Source organism: Pholcus phalangioides, unplaced genomic scaffold (genome assembly GCF_987345545.1).
Source record: "Pholcus phalangioides strain wild (caught in Gottingen) unplaced genomic scaffold, Ppha-v1.0 ptg000010l_1, whole genome shotgun sequence".
NCBI lineage: Eukaryota > Metazoa > Arthropoda > Arachnida > Araneae > Pholcidae > Pholcus > Pholcus phalangioides.
In genome coordinates, this window is record NW_028301603.1 from 11,953,168 (window position 1) to 11,973,851 (window position 20,684).

Here is a 20,684-nt window from a genome sequence, read left to right on the forward strand (position 1 = left end):
GTCTCTTGCGAGATATAAGCGGTCCACCTTTCGACTGGGCCATGCTGGAAAAAAAAAATCCCACCGACATCCACACCCGGCCACAGGATCCACATCCATCGGAACTCCACGCCATCCCCAAATGTCCGTCCTTATCCAGCAGCACATGTCCCATCCGCTCTCATCACTGCGCTTTGCCCCTAACCTTTCGTCTGTTGACGTGCCTGCCATCCAACCTTTCCTGTAGCATTCTGGATGCGCGTTACCAATAACCTGAAAACAATCCAGGACAAGCCCATTTTCACCTTCCCACATCTAGTTATCATACTTTGGCCCAAGTCCTGACCTTCACAGTTTCTGTGCATTACCTGGCCCTACGAAGTGAGGGCCCTACCCGGAAAGCCCTTTTAGCTTCTCCCAAAATATGTGTAGTTATGGCCCTGGCGAGAAAGTCTTGTCACTCTACCTTCGCCCAAAAAGGAGTTTTCTCACAGTGATTTAATGACCGAATTCCTTCGTAAACGGAGTCACGTAAGTCAAGCGACTCAACATAGCCTTGTTAAACCAAGCGTATAACGTGTTATACAATGAGAAACACTGGTAACGCCACCTAACGTCAAGCTTGATAAACCGAGCGACGCGATGTAAATCCACGTGTTTGCAATACTAAGTATTGCTATTAATGAGAAAAATGATCATGTGATAATCGAAGTATTAGGTAATTTCGAGAGAATAATCGATGACGCAAGGGAACGCTGATTCATATCAATCGATGTTTGAGTTGTAATTAAATAGATAATTTCAATCACTCGGGGGGGGGGCGCCTCATCATCATCGTGCCCCCCCAGCAATAATGACCTTGCCCTCCTCCCAGACTTCCAAGTCAATTCCCGCCTATGGGTCATAGTCCCCGTACAAGTACAAAACGGATCGTTACATTACGATCCGTGTAATGCAGAGGTTCTTAACCATTTTGAGCTGCGCTATTAACTTTGCGACCCATGTCGGTCTATGTATATATTTTTAATTTATAAACTCTTATTAAATATGTCTAATTTAGAAAAAAATGTCAAAATCGCCTATGGTGTCTTGATAGGTGAGCGACCAGTGCCTGGGATCGAAGCTCCAAATCAGGGGGGGGGGGGCTCGAAATTATTAGAAACCTTCACAATTAGAAATTTAGCTCACATTATTCTCTTTCATAAATAGGGCACCTACTGGATTTTCCATTAATTTAGAATTATTTTTAATAATTTATAAAATTAATTTCAGAATTGCTTTTTCATCTGTTCTTGGGGAATCCTGCTTTTTTAAATTTTTTTCATTACTTCTGGAATTATTTCATTATGTCATTAATCTTAAAGAATTTGAGAATTGGAGAATTGTTTTTCACTAATTTCAGAATTGTTTATTGGGGAATTATTTTTTCATTCTGAAAAAAGTTTTTTCAATTGATTTTGAATTATTTTTCATTGGTTTTGAATTATTTTTCCATCAATTTTCGAATTGTTTTTCATCTATTTCAGAATTGTTTTTTTTATTAATTTTGTTAACTGTTCGTAATTAACTGTTCAATTAATTGTTTTTCATTAATTTTAGAAATATTTTTTATTGATTGTGGAATGATTTTTCATTAGTTCTGGAATAAATTTTGATTAGTCCTGGAATATTTTTCTCACTATTTCTGAAATCCTTCCCCATTTATTCTAGAATCTTCTCTCGAACTAATTCCGAAATCTTTTTCCCATTAATTCTGGAATCTTTTCCCATTGATTCCATTAATTCTGGAATCTTTTCCCATTGATTCCATTAATTATGGAATCTTTTCCCATTGATTCCATTAATTATGGAATCTTTTCCCATTGATTCCATTAATTATGGAATCTTTTCCTATTAATTATCAATTCTTTTTCCATCAATTATGAATCCTTTTACATCAATTATGAATCCTTTTACATCAATTATGAATCCTTTTACATCAATTATGAATCCTTTTACATCAATTATGAATCCTTTTACATCAATTATGAATCCTTTTACATCAATTATGAATCCTTTTACATCAATTATGAATCCTTTTACATCAATTATGAATTCCTTTTCCATTAATTCTGGAATCTTTACCCATAATTCGGAATTCTTTTCCCATTATTGACGTGGAATCTTTTCCCATTATTGTCGTGGAACCTTTTCCCATTCATTCTGAAATTTTCTTCCTATTCATTCTGAAATTTTCTGAAATTTTCTTCCCATTCATTCTGAAATTTTCTTCCTATTCATTCTGAAATTTTCTGAAATTTTCTTCCCATTCATTCTGAAATTTTCTTCCTATTCATTCTGAAATTTTCTGAAATTTTCTTCCCATTCATTCTGAAATTTTCTTCCTATTCATTCTGAAATTTTCTGAAATTTTCTTCCCATTCATTCTGAAATTTTCTTCCCATTCATTCTGAAATTTTCTTCCTATTCATTCTGAAATTTTCTTCCCATTCATTCTGAAATTTTCTTCCCATTCATTCTGAAATTTTCTGAAATTTTCTTCCCATTCATTCTGAAATTTTCTTCCTATTCATTCTGAAATTTTCTTCCCATTCATTCTGAAATTTTCTTCCTATTCATTCTGAAATTTTCTTCCCATTCATTCTGAAATTTTCTTCCTATTCATTCTGAAATTTTCTGAAATATTATTCCCATTCATTCTGAAATTTTCTTCCTATTCATTCTGAAATTTTCTTCCTATTCATTCTGAAATTTTCTTCCCATTCATTCTGAAATTTTCTTCCTATTCATTCTGAAATTTTCTTCCCATTCATTCTGAAATTTTCTTCCTATTCATTCTGAAATTTTCTTCCCATTCATTCTGAAATTTTCTGAAATATTCTTCCCATTCATTCTGAAATTTTCTGAAATATTCTTCCCATTCATTCTGAAATTTTCTGAAATATTCTTCCCACTTCCCATTCATTCTGAAATTTTCTGAAATATTCTTCCCACTTCCCATTCATTCTGAAATTTTCTTCCTATTCATTCTGAAATTTTCTGAAATATTCTTCCCATTCATTCTGAAATTTTCTGAAATATTCTTCCCATTCATTCTGAAATTTTCTGAAATATTCTTCCCATTCATTCTGAAATTTTCTGAAATATTCTTCCCATTCATTCTGAAATTTTCTGAAATATTCTTCCCATTCATTCTGAAATTTTCTTCCTATTCATTCTGAAATTTTCTGAAATTTTCTTCCCATTCATTCTGAAATTTTCTTCCTATTCATTCTGAAATTTTCTTCCCATTCATTCTGAAATTTTCTTCCTATTCATTCTGAAATTTTCTTCCCATTCATTCTGAAATTTTCTTCCATATTATTCTGAAATCTTTCCCCATTAATTTTGGAATCTTTTCCCATTAATTATAGAATCTTTTCCATTAATTCTAGAATCCTTCTTTCATTAATTCTGTTATATTTTCCCATTAATTCTGTTATATTTTCCCATTAATTCTGTTATATTTTCCCATTAATTCTGTTATATTTTCCCATTAATTCTGTTATATTTTCCCATTAATTCTGTTCTATTTTCCCATTAATTCTGTTATATTTTCCCATTAATTCTGTTATATCTTTCCATTAATTCTGTTATATTTTTCCATTAATTATGAAATATTTTCCCCATTACTTCTGGAATATTTTCCCATTATAATCCTGCAATCTTTTCCATTAATTCTGGAAAATTATGTTTAGCTTTCTAATGTGTTTATATAAAGTAAAGATAATTTTCAGCATTCCTGTACATTCTATAATAATAATATGATGTCGACATCTCTACAAACATACGGTACATAAAATCCATATCTCAAGAGGGCCCCAAAAATACTTGGGTCCCAGCCCAGGCTGCCGAAATCGTTAAGACTCTCCACGAAGCGCAACAAATTTATAACCGTATTGTGAGATGGATTTATACGACCCGTCTCGGGAACCCTCTGTGACCCAAGTTCGGGACGTGACTCATAGGTTAAGAAACCCTGGTGTGATGTACTGTAACAAAGGCTTTCATACACCGTGGGTACGAATGGGTCTGAACGGATTGGTACTTACTTTGGTCGATTGGGGCTGTAAATCGGACTTCTTAGGATCCCAACGGGAAATACTGTTCAAAAAAAGAAGAAAAAAGAACGTGCATAAGTATGAATTGGAACACGAGCAAATAATGATAATATTGACTATGAAGAGGTTATGTAAATGATTTCTTACTTACTCACTGAATTGCCCGTCGGCTCGTAGAAAGCGTTGACAACGAGGGGTTGAACGAACCAATCCCTTTCGGAAGAACAAACAATTAATTAATTACTTTAATCATTGGAAATCAATAAATAAATACAAACAAAGCCATAAATTCCAAACATTTTTTGCTGCTCTCAGTCTTCAATTTAGTGACTGCATAAAGAAAATTTTAGGAGCCAATACCAATTTTTTAGTCGCGTTGCGCCCAGATTTGCCCAACCCTGGTATACACTATGTAATACGCATTAGCATGAGAATTTCATGATACACGAATAAATGTCAACTAACAGAGAAAAGTGCCACACACCTGAGGTCCAATTCAGTAAAAGGGTAGTACTCACTTTTCTTTGTCCACTGTCCTGGTCATTTTGGTGAGCTCTTTGTAGACTTCGTATCGGTTCATCTTCAGGATATTGTCCAGGAAATGATCTTCCGATATTTCCAGCTGAAGAAGAAAAACAACGAATGGGTTGCAATGACCCTGTATTTCATTTTACACGTACAGTAAATGGACGGCACGTCTCGAAGAGGAAAAAAGACGTTATCGCTTACCCCGGAATAGTCTGTATCGAGCTGTTCAGGTGATAAGATATATTGAGGGAATCCGATCTTTGCTGTCATGGCGGACACCTTCCATTAATAAGTGAGAAATGAGATAGGGAGAAGAAGAAAAAATATAGCATTGCCATATTCTCGATTACATAATCATAAGCGAAGACGCATTATTATTATGGGGATTATGAGTCCTAAAACATACTTTTTCCTCGCACAGGCCTCTGCTATCCGTGTCCAACCAGGCTTGACGCCCTAGTGTCACTGCAAACGCTTGCTTCAGAGAAGAGACCAGCTCTTTGACCTACCAATTCAAAATCGTTTGAGTTAATACGGGACATTGAATCGGACCACTAGTTACTGAATCCGCCATTTTATTTTAGTGATTTTTTTAATACCAATAAAATGTTGCAAGTATTACGTTGCAAGGGGGTCATTCAAGTATTACGTCAGCATCGATAAGGGGCGAGGGGGTTTCGGGTTCGCTGGTTTTTGATAAAAAAAGGTGGTGAGGAAGTTTGAATGATGCTCACGTTACCAACCAACCTTTCTAAAAATACGAAATATTATTAATTGACTCAGCGCCAAAAACGAAAAAATCTTTGCCTAGTTTGTGGGCACCTGAACTAACATTCAGATATGTCCTCTATAGAGCCACTTTAGTGATCTCTAAATGTTCGGCGATCTTTCAAGTGGTCTAGAAATGTGTCGCGGGCCGCTGAAGTGCTCTGGGACGGAACTGTTCCGCGCGTCACTCAAGTGATCGGTAATTATGCCGCGGATCACATGAGTAATCTGGGAATGTGCCGCGGATAACTTAAGTGATGTAGAACCGCATTGCGGGGCCGCTTAAGTGCTCCAAAACTGTGCCACATGTTACATAAGGTATCTCTAAGGGCAGTATTCACCGACATGGTTTAAACTATAGTCACAATTTTTTGATAAGAGATCGACACGGATTGGTTAAATTCAGGTTTTTAACCAATCTATATTGATCTCTTATCCAAAAATTGCGATTACAATTTAAACCATGTCGGTGAATACGGCCCTTAGTGTTCTGGAACTGTCCCGTGGGTTACTCAAGTGATCTAAAAATGTCTCGCTTAGTTCCATTTTACAAAATTAGGTTTGAGGTGGTGGGTGACATGAGATAACCCTGAGGGGTCAAATTTGGCCCGTGGGCCATTCTTAACATGTATGGCTTAGCGGGTGGGTCACAATCAATTTCTCTCAGAGAAATTTCGAATTCTTAGCCTTCATATGACATTGAAATTAACAGAAATCGATTATAATAACATATAAAGGTACACTCATTGCCATAAAAATTTGCGCACCCAGAAGAAGTCGTCAAAATGAAACGAAATTTTACACATGTAAGTACTACGTTGATATAAGTAAGTGATTAGAAAATCCAAGAAAAAGGATCATTTATTGCAGAAAAAAGTACAGATGAACTGAAGTTTTAGTACTCTGTTGGACCCCCTCTAGCGCGAATGCACGATGCGATACGAGCAGGCATTGAGGCATACAAGTTCCGTATGATGTCCTGAGGCATCTCGTTCCACAGTTGCTGTAAATGCGCATCTAGTTCGACCAACCTCGTTGGGTGTCCAACTTGCCGTCCCAAATGATCCCAGATATGCTCGATTGGTGACAAATCTGGGCATAGAGCAGGCCAGGGAAGGGTGGTAATGTGGCGGAGGCAGTCTTGTGACATCCTTGCTGTGTGTGGCCTAGCATTGTCTTGTTGAAAAATGGCTCCTGGGAGCCCTGCCATGAGTGGCAACACATGTGGCTGAAGGATGTTATGGACGTACCGCTGGACTGTCATTGTGCCATGGATCAATATTAGGGGTGACCGTGTATCGTAAGCAATGGCACCCCATACCGTGACACCAGTTGTGGGAGCGGTGTGTCGCTGTAAAGCGAAGGCAGGATTGAAGCGTTCACCACGGGGCCTCCACACACGAACACGATTGTCATCACTGCTCAAGTTGAATCTCGATTCGTCGCTGAAGACGACCTGGTTCCATTCCGTTGCAGTCCAATCCCGTCGTGCTCGACACCACTCCAAACGGAGGCGTTGGTGGGTGGGTGTCATTGGCAGCACACGTAATGGGCGCCGCGATACCAGATGTCCTTCAGCCAGGCGCCTTGTGATGGTTCGGGAAGACACAGGGGTCCGTAGTGAAGCTGCTGCCTGTGTCTGCTCCAAGGAGAACGAAGTTCAACGCCCTCTAGTGGCATTACGCAATGCGCAATCACGCTGCATTTCTAATGAATTTTCAAATTATTTACAAATTTATGGGATACTTTGTATTTCTCCCATTTACACAGGGCCGAGATATCTCGTCCCTGGCCGGGAAGGGATTAAGATCGATTTACCTATAAAGAAAGATTGAAATCATCACGTGGTAAGCAAGGCAATCGTGACGACACCGATTAGGCACTACAATGACATCGCACACCCAAAATGCCAATCTTCTGTAGATGGAATGGTTCTTCTCATCGAACAAGGGATTTACGCATCGTCACAGCAGGAATCTCGTAAACTGGAGCCAGAATATTAGGTTAGGAGTTTCAGATTGATAGATGTTTCTGTAAACGGGAGCTTTGCCACCGTCCTCCTAGAAGTGTTGGGAAGGGATATACCAGACTCTTGAAACGTCTCGTTCACAACACGTGTCTAAGGCCGTGCACTATAGTGCGGCGACCAAGAAGTACGGGAGTGTATAATAGAGCCTAGCGACGGAAACAATTGTACTGCTTTTGTTCTACACCGCACATACTCGAAAGAGAAGGAGGGAAAGAGGCCCCACTCAACGAAGTGCGTTACTTGCACAAACATGTTTGTGCCAGTTGGTGTAATGGTTAGAATACGGGGTTGGCGAGTTGAAGGTTGGGGGTTCGAATATCAATGTAATCCCACTCGAATTCTTTGCCGCTGTGGTGGTCGAGTGGTTATAGTGACGGACTCGCGATGCGACAATCCGGGTTCGAACCCCACAGTGGTGGTCGGCTGAAGTTGGTTTTCTGTGGTTCCCAACTTCAAGGCGCAAATGCGAGCCGATCTCCCCGTTAAAAAGTCTCGCCACAGAGAGCAACAGTCCTACAACGGTAAATCATTCAACCATAACACTTCACTCATAGTTAGAAAAACTGGTGGCAGATGGCAGCACTACACATAACAAGCATTACACAGAAACAAACTTTACGTCAGGTTGCACTACACGTACACGAACATTCCCGCATGTACCGATTCGTTGAGGGTTCCGCGGGTGGGGGGGGGGAGTGCATGTGTGGTGTAGCAGTAGTAGGTAGGGCCTCCAAAAAATGGCTCGGGGATCCATGATGTTCTTAAGTCAGCCACCTCGTTGGGCAATTTGCCTGTTGTGGCGTTGTATTTGTATTTGCTATTCAGTGTTCACCTCGGTCTGCTGATTGGTCCGTTTCTCTCTTAATCTTTTTTTTCTTTCCCTCTCTAAAAGAAAATGAGTTTCTGCGGAGCAATCATCATCATCATCATCACACCCGTACATTTTAGAAGTCCCTCCGGTGGGTTTCTCTTTGTTTGTCCTCCTTGACTATGTGCGAAACCTCTTCCTTCAACCCTACGCAATTTTTCTTTCCTAGTCGTAATTCTTGTATCGCGAACCTCTTCGTTCTAGTATGTACTTGGTCTAAGTGAACACAATCCAAGGCATATTCACGCAAGCATTTTCGAAAATGCAGTTTACAGCGTTTATATACCTTGACGAACATTGTGTTTCCAGCCCACTGCTAACACTATAGGACGCCAAATCACGACGAAATGTCGAATTTTGCGAAATAACAATTAAGAAGAAGCCAGTGCCAACCCAAATCCGGCTAGTTATGGCTAGTTGTTGCATTATCTTTATTGGTATAGAAAAGAAGATGCCAGGTTCGATAGCTAGTGGGACACCCTGTACATATTTGGCTGATGTACAAAGTGGAAGATCTCAAAATTGTAACCGACCTCTTTCTCGATTTCCTCGTTGAACTCTCGCTTGACGTACAACGAAGCCAAGGCCATCCCGAACCCGTCGTTCACCAAATTGACGCATTCCTTCCACCTGGCGAAAAACGACCTCTCTTCGGAAATATTCGGTACCTCTCGCCTGAAGTCATAGTACAACCTACGGAAATGGATATCCAGGTACGGCAGGTACTTGGCGACAAACCGCCAAGTCAAATAATTCGCCGTCGTCCTAGAAATTAGAAGAGCGCTGAATAAGATCCAGTTGACTCGGAAACTTGTTAAAACATCGCGATTCAAGTCAATAATTAAATTATCATTGATTTTATCAGTAAAAAAAAAAAAAAAAGAATCGTAATAATTTACCTTGGCGATGTCTCGTTAAGAAGCGTGACAAGACCCCGTAGGTATTTCTCACAGTGCAGAACAATAGTAAAGTCGTGGTCATCGATCGGCATCCCGATGTAATCGAACACGTATCCCAACAGGAGGTTCCATTTGATCTGCGTGAAAAGAACAATAATAGCAATAAATAAAATAAACGAGTGGGCAATACATACAACAACAACAAAAAAGGGCCGTTAGGAGGCAATTGCAGTCCCTAAATGGTTATTTCTCGGACGTGACGCACCAATGAAATGCACCGAAACCCCCCACACTAGACCCATTTAGCGGGAATTATATCCTTGTTTACTTCTGTCGGCAATAACTGGTTCTTGGCTATCGGCCATTACACGGAAGATGCGTGGCTTATGTGAGGCATCGCCACTCGATTCTGTGATAACAATTAAATGATTAATGTTCATTGAGTGCTGCCATCTAACTTCTAGTTCGGCAGTTGGTAAATGTGACTTTGCAGTGGTGTTGGTCAGCCGTTCGCTGTGGTGAGAATATTTCTTTCTTTTTTTTCAGGAAGGACCCTAATACACAAAAGCTATCATCTAAGGGCCTTTCGGAATCATGATTGCAGGAGGCGGCTCATATCACGACCAAAGTTACCTACGCAGCCTATACGACAGGTTGAGAAACACTAGACATAGATGATCACTCCAGTTGCCATATCAGCTTTTCATTTCGTTCCACATCCGCAAAGTTGTGGTCAACTAAAGCTTTTCTCCAGGGTATCAATGCGAATTGGTCCAAAATTAGGGAGCGATTTCTAATTCACAGTTCAGAAGCTGGATGGCAGCATTTCTTCGACACACACACACAGACACGCGCGACCAGACATACAGGGTGATGATAAGATCCACTGCTCTTCAACACAACATTTTGCGGCCTTCACCACCAAACCGTTGGAGGTTCCTCAGAATGCGTTCGTTGCCATATGATATTGAATCGTCAGAGGTTCCTCAGAGTACATTGGCTGACATCAACCCATTAGGAGCTCCTGGGAGCGTATTGGTTGCCATACGCCATCAAACCATTGGAGGTTCTTCAGGGGTGCATAATTTCCATTACACCATCAAACCGTTAGAGGTTCCTCAGGGTGCGTTCGTTGCCATACGATATCGCATTGTCAGGGATTCCTCAGAGTACACTGGCTGACATCAAACCGTTAGAAGGATGGCAGCACTTTTCCTTGGATGCCATCCATTAGAACCTCTTCAGCTCCTCGGGGCGTATTGGCTGCCATGCGCCATAAAAAAATTGGAGGTTCTTCAGGGGGGCTGCATAATTGCCATAAACCATCAAATTGTTAGAGGTTCCTCGGGCAGCATGGCTACTTTGCATCAAAATATAGCTAAAGGTCCTTCGGGGTGCATAAGCACCAGATCGTTAGTGGTTCTCGGGGCTGCTTCCACCCGAACTTCTATCAGAACGAACAAAATCAATCATTATTAACTCTATAAATATTGAATCTAAACTCGGGCTCGTTCGACCATTCCCCGAGGCAGCGATCGATACCCAGTGATATACTTGGTAAATATATAGAAGTAATATTCACAACACACGCAACTCCCCCCTATCATCATCAGAGTAAGTACAAACGCTCCACGAATACGGTAAGTACATAAACGGGTCGATCCTCAAGGGGTCATCATAAAGAAGAGCACTTCAAGAAATTTCATACGTCTCACTTTCTCGAGTTTCCCCAAATGATATCCCCCCCCCCCACCATTATCTTGATATTTTCCTTGAGAATATCATCTCCACACAAGAGAAGAAAACCATTTATGAAATGCAACTTTCTCTCAAGGGGGCGATGTCTTCTCCCAAGACGTTACTGTGGCCATCATTTCTTCACATATATATCCGAGAAAGGGTAGTAATAACCTTCACACATTGGCCTGAGAATCGATGTTCGTTTGATTATATAGCATGTGTTACAGTAAATGTGAGAAATAGGTTATTACGTATAATCGCCAATTGTCTCGCTGAATTCATCAATTGCGATTATGCATAGGCTTACACCCGAGCTGATAATGTAAACTTTTTTGTAAATTTAATAAATACTAAGAAATTATCACTTTTTTTACCGGCGGTTATCATAATAACCGACAAATGTGACGAATTTAGTACGATTTGTCATGTTTATACCAACGGCGCTTGGGGTTTCCGTATGACCGCCGGTATATATGATTTAGGGAAATTCATCATATTTGCCAAAATGGTCGGTCATTATTCATAAATAACGGGACTGATCACTCTTACCGCAGTTCATCCAGGGCCCCCAAAATGAGATCCGTCGACTCCCACATCGGGCCCCCGACATGGAAGCTTGCCGGACATCTCCCTCTGCGAGGGCCACGAAAAATTTTCATTTATATTCATTTTAACAACGAATAAAATCCGTGGCCACCCAATCGAGGAGCCAGGACCCAATTCGTGGATTTTTACTGGGCCTTAGACTGTGTGTGTGTGTGTGTATGTATCTTGGGCTTCCACTATCACAAATTTTTCAATGTTAAAGTAGCAAGAAAACAATGAGATCCGTCAAAGTCCCCTGGAAATGAAACCTTTTAACTTCCCCCACGAAGGTATATGTGCAATGCGACACCCTGGGTACCCGCCCCTGTGTGTTGCGAGCACTGGTATTCTTATTTAACTGGTAAGCTTATTACTACTCTTCCGAGAGAGGGTGGTAATAACCTTTACACATACACATTGGCCTGAGAATCGATGTTCGTTTGATTATATAGCATGTGCTACAGTAAATGTGAGAAATAGGTTATTATGCATTTTGCATAACCGCCAATTGCCTCTCTAAGTTTGATAAATTTATCACTTGTACCGGCGATTATGCATAGGCTAATACCCGATCTGGTAATGTACCCTTTCTGGTAAATTTGTTAAATACTAAAAAAATTATCACTTTTACCGGCGGTTATGCATAATAACCGACACATGTGATGAATTCAGTACGATTTATCATGTTTATACCCATTTCGCCTGGGTTTTCTGTACGACCGCCAGAAGGAAATTCATCAAACATGCCAAAATGGTCGGTCATTATCCATAATAACCGGATTGATCACTCTTACCGTAACATATACAGGATGTCCTGTAGGTCCTAAAATGGCCGTTCTCTCACCAACCGCTCGTCGTAGAGGTATGGTTTCAATTTACAAAATGCTCAGGAAGTGTTCAGAAATCACTCTGTGACATTCCGAGAGTGAAAATACAGTGTGTCACAAAATAAAACAATATAAATTTTTATATGAACACCCGTTTTAAAAAACCCAATTGTGTGTGTGTGTGTGTGGAGGGAGGAAAGTTATTGCCCTCACTCTTCTGAGACAAAAAAAAAAAAAATCCACGTTCCTAAGTGCAATATTCACCGCGATACTGCCCATCATAAGAACAGTATGAGGGCAACGTTTTTTCCCATCATTTATGCTGTTCTTTCCCACCTTTTCTCCCATTTTTGAATTTGAATAGCCTATATCAGTGACTATTTCACTTAGAAACGTGAAATTTATTTTGTTGGCCTCAGAAGAGACAGGGCAACAAATTCGTATAATTGAATTTTTTTTTTTCCCCAGCCAGGATGTTAATACTGAAATTTGGATTTCATTTTAGGGCGGCACGCGCCATGTTTTCACTCGAAACTGCTACAGAGTGATCTTTGAACACATTTTGAGCATTTTTCAAACTGGAGCCATAACTGTACGACGAACGATTGAAGAGACAAAGGCCGCTTCAGGACTTGGGGGGCCGTGCAAGTATAACGTCAGCAAATTTTTAGCCATTTTTGACCCCTCCCCCCCCCCCACCATGTGAGCAAAATTTCATCATCTCTGCCGCCCCTATCTGTTAACGGGGGAATCACAGACGAACGCCCTCTCTCATGCGCGCCCCGAGACGATAAAAAGTTAATTTTTTAATGCAAAAAATATTGAAATTTTGGAATGAAATACCTTTATACGTTATTACAATCAATATCTGTGAATTTCAATGCCATCTGCAGGCCAACAACTGAACATTTGTGTTTAGGAAATTCATTGCTACCCACCCCTTTAAGTCATATATTGTAAGTCCTTGCCCTGAGGACCAAATATGGCCCTGGGGGTTATCTGATATGGCCTGCCCCAAAAACTTAATTTTCTGAAAATGAAGTTAGCGGCACATCTATAGATCGCTTAAATGACCCGCGACACTTCCAAAACACTTAAGCGATCCGTGGCACATTTAGAGATCCTTTGAGTGGCATGTGGCACAGATTTAGAGCTCTTTAATCTCCCCCCCCCCCCCAGTACGGTTCTACATCACTCAAATTACCCGTGACACATTTACTGATTACTTAATTTTAGTAATTTGCGGCACAGTTCCAGAGCACTCAAGTGTCCCGCGACATGTTTCTAGAGCACTTAAGCGGCTCAGACACATTTCCAGATCACTTGAAGGATTCGCGGAACATTTAGAGCATCATTAAAGTGATTCTATAGTGGACTTATCAATAGGAGGAGGATGTTAGTTCAGGTGCCCACAAACTAGTGAAAGGTTTTTCAATTTTCTGGTACACCGAGTATAAGATGTCATTAAGAATATTTCATATTTTTATAAAGAGAGTGATTGATGACGTAAGCATTATCCAAACACCCCTCCCCTTGTTATCAAACCACAACCCCCCCCCCCGATGTTGACGTAATACTTGAATGACCCCCTTACTGGACACCCTGTAGATCCTATGATTGCGCAACAAGGGCTATCTGATGAGGCGCCGGAGTCGGTACTAGTTGACGTCACGCGTGACGTCATTCCCCTGCAGAACCGAGTGTTCAAACTTTGCTACATTGTTTACTACGGTAGTTTGCGCGATCTCTCTCTCGCTGCACCGCCCATTTCACTGAATTCTTAGGAAAATTATCTTTTCGATTATCGTCATTAGTATCTTTATCTTTATTGGCTTGCCTCGTCCAACCCAGTGCCGTAACTAAGGGCAGGTGCACGGGGGGGGGGGGGCAAGAATAGGCCAAAATGCAAATTCTTGCACAGGGCACAGGAATGACCTGTTACGGCACTGGTCGTCCAACCATTTAAAAATTTTGAAATAATCATTTGCATTTGCTTAAAAGGGAACTTCCACTATAAGAATATTTGTGTTGGATCCATTTCAGTCGAATCACGTACGTTAGTTAATTCTTATTGGGCTGACTGAAAGCCAACTCGGGACAGAGATAATTTCAATTATCTTCTGAACTTTCCTGATAAATTTTAATTATCTTTTTTTGATTTCATTTATGTGGCTTTTAAAAAAGCCTTTGACTTCGTTATTCCCAATACAACTGCAACATGAAAACATGGGAAGGAAATATAAGCGTGCTTGCAGTTTACTAATTGGAGCCTCTTTTACATTTGGTCACCCATATTTTGCAATTTCTGGGTTTTTATGGAAAAAGTATGATGAGGGAAGTCCCCGACTTCCTTTGTCTTCCGAGAATCGTTCTTGCACAAGGACTCACATTCGTTTACCACTGATTTACACAAGAAACAAAAAAAATGTATTATAACAACATACCATCCGCTCACACCAGTGACCCTAAAACAGTGGCTATCAACCGGGGGCCATATGGCTCCCTAGTGGTACTGGGATACTTCAAGGGGCCACGGAAGAAAATGACCATGACAGGGGGTTTGAAGGGCTGCAGAGAGCTGAGAAGAAAAATTAAGGTGTGATAAAATAAAGCTTTTATATTAGTGACTAATTAGTGTATACTTACAGAATCCATCAAAACTACCCATAAAAACCAGGGCCATTTTAGGGCATGGACCCACCCAGGCCTCACCGCCTACATTTTGCAGCAGGTTCTCTAGGATGGGATTTTTTTCGCATTCCCCCGGATCGATTTTTCACAGACCCTTCTGTATTAAACTTATAGTGTGAAAAAAACAAAAAAATGATGAAAACCATATCAGGCCACTGGGCTGCAGCTCTGTCAGTCCCTTTATTGTGAGGGGTCATGCGGGGGGGGGGGGGTCTTATGTCCATAAGTGACCCCACCTAGTGATATTTTGTATAGTGCAATAAATTTTGAAAATAAATAGGGAATATGTATGCTGTATATTTCCAACTAAGTGCGGGACAACCATAGCATCACTTTGCCTAGGGGGGCCCATGATGTTGAGACGGTCCCGAATAGAACTCGGATTAGCGGGCAGCTCCATAAATTCTAGCCCAGTTGTCTGGAGACCAATCTCATTTGCAAAATTTTCGTTCAGTATAAATTCACTGAAAACAATCAATTCAATACGTATAAAGGATTTCGCTTCTAGATGAGGGTCGAAGACTGGGTAAGACAAGGGAGATACGAGAAAAAAAATATGGTTCAAAGAGGGGGCCACGGGCGAAGAAAGATCAAGAAACCCTGCCCTAAAACATCACCATAAACGAGAGATCACTCACTTCGAACTCAGATATATTTAGCAACTAAAATCTCAAATAATCCTCCCCAATACAGTACGTTTTGTAAGGCTGATGCCGTCTGCGAGTAAAAAAAAAAAAAGCGGAGCCGTGACGTCACACCGCAGGTCCGAGACCACGTCCTCTGAGCCAAGGCGGCAAGCGCAACATCGAAGAGATGAAACAGCCCTAAGTAAAGGCATGTCTCTGGTAGATCCGAGAAAGAGTTGGAATAAGCTCCACACGTTGACTTGAGAATCGATATTTTCGTTTTTGATTATATATATATATATATATTCTTTTCCCACTGATATGGGTTCCCTCAACCACGGGATTCCCCATTTCATTTCGACGACCAATGACATTCTTCGATTCTTTCCGTAATATATGGCCTTTGTGTGGTGTGAGGGGAGCACTCTCTCGCCACAATATTATCGACTCGTTCAGAGGAAAAGATTGCGGACTGAAAAGAGCACCCTTTTTTTTTTCTTTTTTGGTGAATCATCGGTGATTGATTGGCAGGTCATCGTCGACACAAACCTCACTTCTACCATCGCTCATCTTTTCTTTACGTCCCGGCACTTCGAGGAAGACGATTCTGTCCAATATATTGCGTTATATTATGTCCGATCCTATTCCGGGAGAGAGAGAAAGTGAAGTAGGAAACGAAACTATAAATAGAAACGGCCATTTTCGTTCCTTTTTTTCGTTCCTTTCATTAGATCGTCATTGATGTCTATTCCATTACAGCAATGCCTCGGCTAACGAAGATAATTCGTTCCAGAAATCATGCTCCAAATCTTCGTTAGCCGAAACGCGTACGGAAAAACGTTTAATTCGTTCCAGAAACGGCTTAAAATTTAAGGATGTGGATTTCTTTTCAAGCAATATGGAGCGCTACGAAAAAACCAAAAACTCTCACTCTGAAGGCTAAAATTAACAGTTTCGACATCGGATAAATAGAAATCTGCAGAGAAATTGGATACTGAATATGTTTCTATGTATTTCACACTGTGCACGCAACCAACACCAGCTTTAGTGTACTGAAGCTGGTGTTGGTTGTGTGCACAGTGTGAAATAAAAAGATATCCAGAATCTCCTTTTCCTGCTCTTAGATCATTTTTGTATCTGTAGATTTAGTGTACTAAAGCTCCGACTACTTCAACTCTGGCTGTATTGCAATTTACTGCCATTAGTGAGATGGATTGGAAGTGAAGGCGCTGCCTATCGGTGGTCGCCTCGAGTTCGTTAGGGAAAATATCTTATCTATATCCTCCTTTAGGTTCGAACCCGAGACCCTGACAACAACCTTCAGGATGGTAGACGAGCATCTTACCACCATGCCACTCGGGCACAGTGTACTAAAGCTGGTGCTGACAAAACACAGTCGAGTTCGTAGGTGTCTTCTTCCATTTGCGACTCGGTCGGCTCATTTCTGAGTCTGATAAAGCACACGCAGATAGAAACGATAAGCTCCTAGCATGCCCAGAATGTTTCAGTCTGATGCTATACTACTCTGATGCGACGTGGGACAAAGTCACGTCAGTGACATAGTGAATTCTGATTCCTGGGAATTCTGGAGTATCATTCCCACGTCACATAATTCCCACGTGTCACAATTCACCACATCATGTCAGAGTTACTGTGTGGGGGGCATTCAAGTATTACGTCAGCATCGATAGGGAGGGGTAAAGGATTTTCTGCTTTTTGATGACAAGTGAGGAGGCGATGAGGTTTGAATAATGCTTACGTCATCATTCACCCTTTATAAAAATGTGAAATATTCTTGGTGGCAACATAACTGGTAATGCCAAAAGATAGAAAAACTTTCCTCTAGTTTGTGGCCACCTGAATTAACATTCCCCTCCCTATTGATAAGTCCTCTATAGACCTGCTTCTCTACCTCTTAGGCCTCTACAGATCGAACCCCTTCCCCCCGTTCTGTCTCACTTATAGGGGAGTCGGTTAAACTGTTTTGTGTCCACTCACAGTTCGTTACATGCGTTGCCCTTAAGTAATTTGCTGGATCCCCGTACTTAAGCGGATACGTGCTCTCCGAACGAGATAGTGTATGGTTCACCGAGGGTGTGCATGGTCATCGGAGGAATTGCCTACTCTCGTCCTGCTGAGTATGCTAATGATACAATTGTTCGTGAATATCGGATCTCCACCCCCCCCCCCATCCTCCACCGTTCCGTCTATGCTACTGCATGATGTGGACAAAAAAACAAGCTGCGAATATTTACGGCAGAAGCAAAGAATTTCCACGTCACAGGATTCCCATGAATCTCGATTCACCACGTCACGTCAGAGTAGTGTGTGCGTGTGTGTGTGTGTATGGAGTTGGGGGGGGGGAGGCATTCAAGTACTACGTCAGCGTCGAACAAGCTCCGATGCTATTCGTGAAAACAATTTTCTTGTATAACGGAGAGCCACGACCACATTTGGTTTGTACGTTGCATAGGTGGGATATTAAAAAAAGAAGGAAACGTTTGGTGTATTCATTGCCATTCCCCCTGAAATACTTGATCACGCGTGGTGTAGGGCCACCAAAAAAAATTGGTAATTATTGGCTAGAGCCAAGACCAGACACATAGACACATTTGCAGTAATTCTATTAATCGCATCGATAGCTGAATAGAAAAGAATTACTTCAAATTACTGAAATGGTTGTTTTTAAACAACCATCTTGCCACTGACTGATCAACATCTCTGGAATATAAAGAAACCCTGATGAAAAACACACGAGAGCTCAATGCTCTGCAATTCTCAACAACTAGCAACGGCAATCTATACCATTCCTTTCATTAATGCTTAACTTAACCCAGTAATTATGGAAACACAAGCTAAAAGTATAGTGTTTTCAGTCTATAATCATGTGAAAAATGATCCCCATGCGTGCATAGCAAAGTTCAATACAGCAGTGCCAGAGACGGTGGTGGTCAGACTCACTACTAGTTATATTATGGAAGGGAAATCCAATCAGACGAGTTGACAGAATCGTACTTTTGTCCTATCATGTTTCCACTCATTTCTTTATACCTGATTTTATTTTTCACAGCGCCCCTCCCCAGTAGCCTGTCAGGGCTCCTTTTCAACTTGATTTTCACCCGTGCCCCCCCCCCTTGGAGTATCCCAAGACCGCAAGGGGACCCTCAGGTTGAGAAGCACTGCTCTAGGGCACTCTTCTGGTCATTCACCGATATGGTCCCCCGCTCTGTAGGCCACTCACATGCTTGCAAACTATGCAAGTCACTCAAATGCTTGAAAACTCTATATGTTACTCAGATAATGCTTGAAAACTCTATATGTTACTCAGATAATGCTTGAAAACTTTGTAGGTCACTCATTTACCAGTTAACTTACTTTCTAGGACACTCTTTTTTTTTTTTTTGGTCATTAACCTGTTTGTGCACTATTTTGATCACTCACTTGCTTTTACACGCACTAGGTCACTCACATGCTGTATTTACAGACATTCCTGCAAACTCTTTTGATCACTCACTGACCTGGTTCCACTCTTTTGATCACCGATATGTTTGAACAATGTTTTGATTACTTGCATACACTTTAGGTCGCTCACATCTTTGCACACGCTCTAGGCTACCTTTTGGATCACTGACATGCTTGCAAACCCTTTTTGATGAAGCAACCCTTTTTTTAAAGCAAACTCTACGTCACTCACACGCTTGCAAAGCTCTCAGGGTCCATATTTTGGTCATTCACCTTGCTCTTTAAATCACGGTTTTGGTCATTCATTAACCTGGTAACTCGCTCCAGATCACTCGAACGCTTGCAAACTCTCTTGGTCACTCACGCACTTACAAGTTATTTAGGTCACTCACATGCTTGGAAGCTCCCTAGGCCAGTGGTTCTCAACCTTTGGAAGCTCGCGGCCCGGTTGAATTCTTTTTCTGAGTGGAAGGCCGATAATAAATACGGCAATAAATGGGAACCACCGAAAAATCTTCGAACTGGAAGTTTTACTGCCATCTATGGAATAAAACTGTTATAATTCTTTTACGGAAAATCGTAAACGGTTTTAGTTTTATGCATCAAATGAAAAAAATTGATGCAGTATAACATCAGATAATATTTTTTAAATAATAATAGTTATTGAATTATCAAATTCATTTTGAAATTTTAGCAGTTGATATTTGTATTTGGTAAAGTAACATTAGTAAAACTTGAAAAATTAGCCGTCTTCATTTTCCCATAAAAAGATCATAAGCTAAAGAAATTTCGATTGTAAGCACAGAAAGTTGAGGACGACTACATCAGTTCGTAATACTAACGTTGTTTTACTGCACGTAAATGTTAACTGTTAACATTTTGAAGCAAACTAGAAAATAAAATTAATATTATTATTTTTCAAATAACAATCAATATCATGTCATATTTTTTTTTTTTATGTAGTACATATATCAAAAACCTGTTGCTAATTACATTCGGAGAATTATAACAGTTTTATTCGACAGATGGCAGCAGAAATTCCTGTTCATTCATATGTTTGTCCCCATGCATACTGCTGTGTATATTGTATAATTATTATCAATATTTTCTAGAAGGCATATATTTTTCGATAAAATTTCATTTTTGCCCGTTTATCGGTTATGGACAAAACTGAATAAGAAAGGCACCATTTTTCATGGTGAATAAGTTTACAAAATAACTTCAACACTCGTTACAACGATCCCCATCGTTCCATTGAAAACGGACGTTATATCGAAAGGAAAAGATAGTATAGCATAGGACCCTATATGGGTGAGATTGCGTTGGGGGGCGATGGGAGAAAAAAATTTCTGAAGAAGGGGGTGATGGGACAAAAAAAGGTTGGGAAAAATAAGGTTTAGACCAGTTTTCCTATATAGCCCGGGTTTTCTTCAATGAGAATTTTTGGATCACGTGATATCTCCCTCTTTCTTTGAGTAAACCGTGTCTAAGTTAACCAATATGGTGACTTCCTGCGCGACTCACGAAAGAAACGAATCTAGATTTAAAGAAACGTAGAAATAATATATTTTTCTTTTTTTAA

At 40.5% G+C, this 20,684-nt stretch overlaps 1 protein-coding gene across 2 annotated transcripts in view; it reads right to left on the reverse strand.

Moving 5' to 3' along the window:
• LOC149080928 (endothelin-converting enzyme 2-like) overlaps window positions 1–20,684 on the reverse strand; it is a 312,513-nt gene that overhangs the window by 30,672 nt on the left and 261,157 nt on the right. For both annotated transcript variants that reach the window (XR_016193399.1, XM_089237622.1), the window contains exons 9-15: window positions 9,172–9,308; window positions 8,806–9,037; window positions 5,014–5,112; window positions 4,809–4,886; window positions 4,598–4,701; window positions 4,231–4,292; window positions 4,071–4,122 (exon numbers count right to left, since the gene is read on the reverse strand). Coding sequence is in view for 1 of the 2 variants with exons in the window: in XM_089237622.1 (XP_089093748.1) it covers window positions 4,071–4,122; window positions 4,231–4,292; window positions 4,598–4,701; window positions 4,809–4,886; window positions 5,014–5,112; window positions 8,806–9,037; window positions 9,172–9,308 (764 nt within the window). In the remaining variant the exon portion in view is untranslated. The remainder of the gene's footprint in view (window positions 1–4,070; window positions 4,123–4,230; window positions 4,293–4,597; window positions 4,702–4,808; window positions 4,887–5,013; window positions 5,113–8,805; window positions 9,038–9,171; window positions 9,309–20,684) is intronic.